The sequence below is a fragment of the Penaeus vannamei genome, chromosome 37, assembly GCF_042767895.1.
Source record: "Penaeus vannamei isolate JL-2024 chromosome 37, ASM4276789v1, whole genome shotgun sequence".
Taxonomy (NCBI): domain Eukaryota; kingdom Metazoa; phylum Arthropoda; class Malacostraca; order Decapoda; family Penaeidae; genus Penaeus; species Penaeus vannamei.
Genome location: NC_091585.1, coordinates 15,426,958 through 15,434,365, shown reverse-complemented (window position 1 = coordinate 15,434,365; position 7,408 = coordinate 15,426,958). Strand labels below are relative to the sequence as shown.

Genomic DNA, 7,408 nt, shown 5'->3' with positions numbered 1-7,408 from the left:
CTTAATGCATTTCCCTCACTCTTATCTTCACACCATGAGCACCCTTTCCCTCTTATCTCTTCTCTTTGTGTCACCCTTTCCCTCAACCCTAACCCCTCTCCCCCTGAGCGCCCTTTCCCTCTATCCTCACACCCTGAGCGCCCTTTCCTTCTCACATCTCCTCTTAGTGACACCCTTCCGCCTTACAGCTTGCGGCTGACACCAGCACAGTGCCAGCGTCACCCTTGGCTGAAGACTCCGCCCAACACCACCCTTAAGAGGAGCATCCAGTACGCGTCGGAGGAGGAGTCCGAGGAGGAGACGGAGACGGAGACAGATTCGGAGGACGAGGACTTGACGGAGGTGGTGAGCATCGAGGAGAAGCTGGTCAAGGAGGACCAAGAGAACGAGAAGTGTCGTAGGAAGAAGCAGGAGGAGGAGGAGGAGCTGCTGATCCAGGCGAAGAAGGAGAAGGAGAGGGAGGAGGAGGAGAGGAGGAGAAGAGAGGAGGCTAAGAGGAAGGAGCAAGAGGAGCTGGAGAGACAGACGGCCGCCAAGAAGCAACAAGAAGAGCAAGAGAGAGTGAGAAAAGAGGAAATGGAAAGGCATGCGGAGAGAAAGAGGAAGGAGGAGGAAGAAAGAAGAGCCCAGGCGAGAAAGAAAGAAGAGGAAGAGAGACAAGCTCAAGCGAGGAAGAAAAAAGAAGAAGAAGAGAGAAAGAGGAAAGAAAAAGAAGAAGAAGAGAGAAAGAAAAAGGAAAAAGAAGAAGAAAGAAAAAGGCGGGAGAAGGAGGAAGCAGAGAAAAAGAGAAGGGAAAGAGAAGAAGAGGACAGAATAAAAAGAGAGGAGGAGGAGCAGGAGAGAAAGAAGAAGAAGAAGGAAGAAGAAGCCAAGAAGCAGGCAAAGAGGAAGGAGGAGGAGGAGCTGGAACGGACGAAAAAGAACTTGAAGGAGTTCGTCGAGAGGTGGAACTCGCACCCGAACTCGCCCTACCTCATCGGGACGCCCTTGACCCAGCTGCCTCCGGAGCTCCAGCGGATCGCCCGGGAGGAAGGGTGGAGTTCGAGAGCCTCCTTCTCGTCCGTCATCGTCGCCCCCCCTTCGCCCCCTCCAGGAGAGCTCTCGGACGACGAGGACGACGACGACGACCTCGACCTTAGCAACAAGGACGAGTTCTCACACTACACATTCGAGCAGAGGCAGCCATCGCCAAGACGACTGGCGAGTCAGTTGGAAGTGAAACTCTCGCAGCTGAAGGAGGACAACGACGGAAGAAAAGATAAAGATCAGGACAAAGCAGGAGTGGATAACGAAAAGATTAATAAGAAAGCCAGCGATACCCTACCATCAGATAAACACAAGAAGGATGATAACGATAAGCTATCCGTTTCCAAACCGGAAAAGAACGAAAAACTCGAAAAGGAAAGGTCCAAAACCCCAGAAATTACGAAGAAAGAAAACGAGAAAAATAAGAAAACGGAGGAGACGCACGAAACTGCCGTGAAATCAAAGGACAACGAGAAACCAACAGGCGGATTGCAGAAATGTAGCAGCACCGTGTTCCTGGACGACCCGAAGAAGGCCTACCAGGAGTACCAGAAGATGGTTAACGAGGCGATCAAGAAAAAGCAGGAGGAGAAGAAAGCCCTTGAGGAGAGAATCAAGGCGAGGCAAGAGGAGCTGGAGAGAGAGGCTTCCAAAGATTACGACTGGAGAAAGAACAAAGAAAAGAAGGAGACAACGGAGACCAGGAAGACCTCCGTCACAAACTACCTGAAAGCGAAAGAGGCCACGAACGTTGCCGACGAAAAACGTTCTCGTGGATCGAAATCGCCTGTGTCAGTCTACTCGAGCACGAAAGCGACAGACGAACAGCTGGACGATAACAAACAAGCCTACGAGGACTACAAGAGAAGGGTTAGTAGGTCGGAGAAAGATGCCAAGAAGACCGAAGACGCAGGGAAAGCGAAGCCGAGAGAGCCTCTCAGACGGCCGGAAATCATCGCACTTCAGAATGAGGAGCTGGGAGGAAGCACGGCCAGACAGAGGAAGAAGTCCCTCTCCCGTCTGGACACTGGGGACTCCCTGTCGGATCGAAGTTCTCGTGGATCGACGCCCAAGTCACCGGGACTGGACGGCGCTACGTCCCCCAAATATGACTTCGATCTGGAAGCTGGTCAGTCCAGGAGCTCAACGCCCACAAAACTCAAGAAGCAGCCTTCGAGGGACGTCCCCCTCCAGGCAAAGAATACCGATCAGGAGGAGCGTCCGGGAACACCTGTGAGGCAGAAACCGTCACGCGATGTGCCGATGCCATACATCACAGTGGAAGGAGAGGACAGATACTCCAGACCGAGAAGGGGATCCCGGGACTTGACGCCAGACAGTCCTCTTCCACATCGCAAAATTTCCACAGAAGAACGACCGCCTTCCAGGGAGTCGCGTCCCGGAACACCACTATCACACCGAAGACCTTCTCGGGATGTCAACATCAGCAGTGGTCAGCTGGATCGCCTTGTTCAAGCAAGTGGGTTGGACAGTCCGGAGTTAACACCAGACCAACCACAAATGTGGCCTGACCTGATTGTCTGTCCACAAGGTCAAGATGATGAAGAGTGTCAGGACTACAAGGATTCTTTGGATGTCCCCATCGCAACCTTGATGAAAAGTCCAAGTGGGACTCTACGTCAGGTTCCAGAAGTAACCATCCTCCAGACAGACAAAAGCAACGCCTCAGAAAGTAAGACTCTCGACTCAGAGGGGAATTCTAACGACCCAACGTACGTTCCAAGCAACAAGCTTGTGGCCTGGATCCTTGATATTGGCAATGTTCAGAATCAGCGCCAGGCTCCCTTCTCCACCTCTGACCGCGTGTCTCAGTGGGAGGGAAAAGAACCCTCGCCCAAACCAGGGGAGAGATCCCCAAGAGAGAAGTCGCCAAGACTCTCAACCAGATCGCCTGTTCCAAGTGATAAACACAGAGACAAATCTCCTGCACAGCCTAGAACACCCTTCTTGTGCCCGCTGTCACGAGAGCCTTCTTCCGTAAGTCTAAAGAGCTCAGGGTCTTTAGAGAATGCTTGCATCCAGACGCCCTGGGGAGAGCTCAAGCGGTCGCCCTCGCGAAGCACACTCTCAAAATCACCGTCCTTTGAGGTTCCTTCCAGCAAGGCAAAGGATAGCACTGATCCTGGAAATGGAGGCTCTGATGACCACATGTCTGTAGGAAGTTCAACGAGATCCCCATCACCACGTTCATATTCGAAGTTCCATAAACAAGACTCAATGGAAATTCAAGAGAGGAAAGACTCCCTTACTTCCCCAAGGTTAACGGGTGAACTACCTCCAAAACCTCCAGAAAAGATGCAGAGGAGCTCAAAAGAGGAAAACCTGAACATCAGAAGCCAAGCTAAGAAGGACGACTGGAAGAGCGCCACTCTGCCAAGACAGGCAAAGCTCGCCAAGCAGGGATCCACAGACAACCTGAAGAATTATACAACGGAAAAGAGGTCATCTCTCTTGTCTGTAGAGGAAGGGAACACGGACAGCCTGAAAAGAAAGAGCAAGTTTCCTCCTTCTCCCAACCAGAAGCGGAAGTTGGGCAGCTGCCTCCTTTTCTCGGCCCAGGATCGAATATCACAGTTCGAAAAGAAACAGCCATCAACCAGGCCTCCCCAGCGGCCAATCACTCGCACGCGCAGTAGCATGGTATTCACCACAACCGCTCAGGAGAATGGGTTGGAAAACCGATTGTCCTGTGATGTGAACAAGAATGCCCTCACCTCATCCCTAAACTCGTCTTACACCCCCAGTAAGTCAAGTAATAACACTCACGTAGAGTTTCTCAGGGGTAGACTTTTAGGTAAGACTACCAAGACTACAGGACTACCGCCGGGGTTAATTCAAAATGTAGATTCGGTTAATAACAACAACAAGCGTTTTAGCATGGGCTATGCCAGACGTGACAGTATAGGGTATGGCAATTATTAGACAGGCCAGACGAGAATGGAAAAGAATGTCACTCGAAACAAGCAGCATAATGAATGCATTATGTGACGTCAGTTCTATGACGCGCTAGTGTAAGATGAAGTCTGCACATGAGGTGACGTTAAAGGGCTCTGCAATCACCCTGTGGGTGAGCAGAATGCGTATATCCCAAGTGTTTTCATGTTAACTTTAAGCAAATTAATTTTGTGATATGATTCGAAAATTCAGCAGTAAAGACACCGGTGAATCCAATCAGTAAGAATGAAAAAAGTACTCGAAGTACAGATGCTCAGGTTGAAACAAAGGAGAATTCGGTATTCCTCTCACTCCTGCTATTTCGCGAGACTGCCTCCTGTAGCTCTTCTCATTTATCGACTATTCGTTAGTTATCTTGCTTGTTCAAGTAGTTATGGATAGCCTAGGAGCTTGTGTAGTTCATTTGCTATTTCTCCTGCCAACTTCTTAATTCTCGAGGCTACCATCTGTAGTGAACGGCTTTTATAAGTACCGGGTAAAGTCTTATAGAAAATTGAGTCTAGTAGCTTATAAACTAGTAACAGTAGACTTTGTTGTGCAATGCAGTATTCTGTAGGCAGTAACTGTAAGTGGTTGTAATTTGTAAGGTAAAAGAATTATAAATATTTTTCTCCCTCGGCATGGTCCGGTTAAACTTAACTGTTGCGGTGTAATGTTCTAGCATTTGTACTGCCGCTTGGTAGTCTAAATGTACCGTGTTAGATGCTTTTATTTATATATAACTTGGTTTTGATAGAGCTGGACTCTTATAGATATTAGTTTCTCATTTTTTATCTTCATTTTTTCTGCGGTATCGCTCCAAGCTAGGAACGTTTTTTCTAGATGTTTTCAGGTATATTCAATGAAATATACTTGTAGGTAAAGGTATTTTTTTCACATAGTAAGTCTCAGTAAGTTGTTACATAAGTATATAACGTTGCCCTGAAGAACTTCTATACTAAAGTTCCCTCAACTTTGTCTCTTATTTTTCTCCACTTTATATTTTTCCTCTTCTGTAAGGTAGATGCTTTTGTTGATGCCTCTTCCCTCATGTATTTTTCTCTCTATTGGTTAGTTCTTGCACATGCCACTTTCGCCACTTGGAGGTACTTCCCTCTTTACTATGCTGTCGAAGTCTTTGGTATGCATATGGGTTAAAGAATGCTGATATTTTCTTGTTTTAAAGTGTACCTTTAAAAATCCTATGTATGTCCATAGCATATCCAGATTTCTTCATCATGCATCCACAAGCATGTATTCATGCATGACCTTATTTCTGTCTCCCTTTCCCCCCTTTCTCCCTGATCACAGCTCGTCGCCCTCCTCCTGTTGGTCCACAGCGTTCCCCGACCTTCACCTACTAGTTCTCCAACCCTGCTGCTGCCCGTTTTAAGGTTGCTGCTCCTGGCGGTCACCATGGCACCCTCACCAGTGCCTCATAAACCTCACTAAAGACGGACGTTGTGTCTCGAGAGGTTGTACGGCTTGTGATATGAGAGGAAATATTCATAGTGTGGAAGCTTCGTCATTTGCGCCACCTACGGCCACTGGTCGCCGTGGGACACTGACTTGTCAAGCGGTAAAGTTGAGCGTCACAATTACATGAACACTAGTTACATCACCACTACCACCACCACAGTAAACAGCCACACTAGTCACGTAGTGGTTAGTCAGCACACAGCCAAAGTAAAGCTAACCTCTCTACTCCCCTGATTTCACACCAGCTGTCGCATGACACCCGAGCAGTGCCGCAAACATAGCTGGATCTGCAACCTCGGGGGACAGCCGAAGGCCAAGCTCAACAAGAGGAACCTGCAGCAGTATGTGAGTCGAAGACGGTGGCACACAGCTGTCCATACGGTCACCGCTCTCCGACGCATGGGGGCAAACCTATCTGAGAGGCGGGAATCCACCAGCCAAGAGTTTGCCAAGACGAAAAGCAGCATAGAGCTGTATGGCCTGGAGAAGGAGTTCCTTTCGTCCTCGGGCTTTAGCCATTCCAGGAGTTCCAACGAATTTCAGAGTCTGGAATCGCCGACGGTAGAAGCTCCGTCACGCCTTGCCCCAGTGGCTGAGAAGGAGACCGAGAGCTCACCTCCCAGTTTAAGAAAGTCAGAAAGGCGGCGGACGACTCAACCGAGATCAAGTTGTAAAAAATCTAAAACTGTTAATAACAAAGATGCACCAACTGTACAACCAAGTCAAGAGCAAAAGAAAAGAGAAGTGCTTTACATAGAAGCAGAGGAGGCATTGCGGCGGATGGTAGGTCAGGTTCCATCATCACGAACGGCTAACTCGGTCTGTTCGGATGACCAGAGGCAGACGAAGCAGAGTAGAGACGAGTGTCCCCAGCCCAAAGACTCTCCCATTTCCATCAAACAGCGTCGTGAGAAACCGCCCTCACAACCCGTCCCGCGGAGGCCCACGACAGTCACCTCCTCGACTCGCGTCCCACCGGTGCTGGAGCTGGCCCGAAGGAGGTCCTCCGGCATGGCCATCCAGTATCCTTCGACCATCGGCAAACCACTCCCGGAAGCGGTCGAACAAGCGAAAGTCGGACCGCGCTCGCTCGTCGACCAGTTGCTGGGACAGTTCAAGGGGATGCAGTCGTTCTCCTTCGCTGAGCTGAGGACGACCAAGGGCAAGGCCACCTTAGCGAGCACCGTGGTCAGCAAGCCCGTCTTCCAGTTCCGCAAGGGCCGACCCATCAACAGCGGCGCTGTGCTGGAGATCGCCAAGAAGTTCATGGGCTTCGAGTAAGGAAACGGCGCGCGGGGAAGGCTTATCCTTCCAGTGAAAAGGGAAAACTGAATGTCGCCCGAAAGGCTTCGATTGAGCTTGAATGGTCTGTGACGAACGAAGAAAAAAGACAATGTGATGGAAACGTACGAAACAAAAGCGATGGATACGGCAGAATAGCATAAGATAATATTTATTATGATGAATAATAAAGAATATATATATAGTGCATATGGACACTAGGATGACAAATACCCTTTATTGCAGCAGGATGGTACTTATACTTAAAAATGAATTTAATCGTAGAAAAGTACTCTAGAAAACATTGAAACTAACATCTAGGCTAGAAAAAAATATCGGTGATTCTGGATATTCCTTAATTTTCGCTTTTTTCTTTTATTTTTTCACTCTTATCATAAAATTGATCATGATGAATGCCACCAGTTACCAGTTATTTCTTATCCACGTACAGAAAAAAATTACAAATTATTTATTTTTTTCCCATTTTCCCCGCTCTACGATAATTATTTTAGCTAATATTTATTCTTATTTTCGCTAATATTTATTTTTCAGTTTCCCATCTACTGATGCTAGACTTTTCATATATGAAATGATTTTGTGTTCGCTCTCTCTCTCCCTAAAAACAGCTAGCTTATATTTATTTATTTTTATTTTTTTTTTATTTTTT

General features: G+C 48.1%; 1 protein-coding gene across 1 annotated transcript in view; it reads left to right on the top strand.

The window, feature by feature from the left end:
- Nucleotides 1-5,433, top strand: part of LOC113830372 (uncharacterized) — a gene marked incomplete at its 5' end in the record, with an annotated part of 47,843 nt that extends 42,410 nt beyond the window's left edge. The window contains 2 exon segments of the mRNA XM_070115616.1: nt 189-3,790; nt 5,293-5,433. Of these exon segments, the coding sequence (XP_069971717.1) occupies nt 189-3,790; nt 5,293-5,345 (3,655 nt within the window).
- Nucleotides 5,434-7,408: the final 1,975 nt, after the last annotated feature.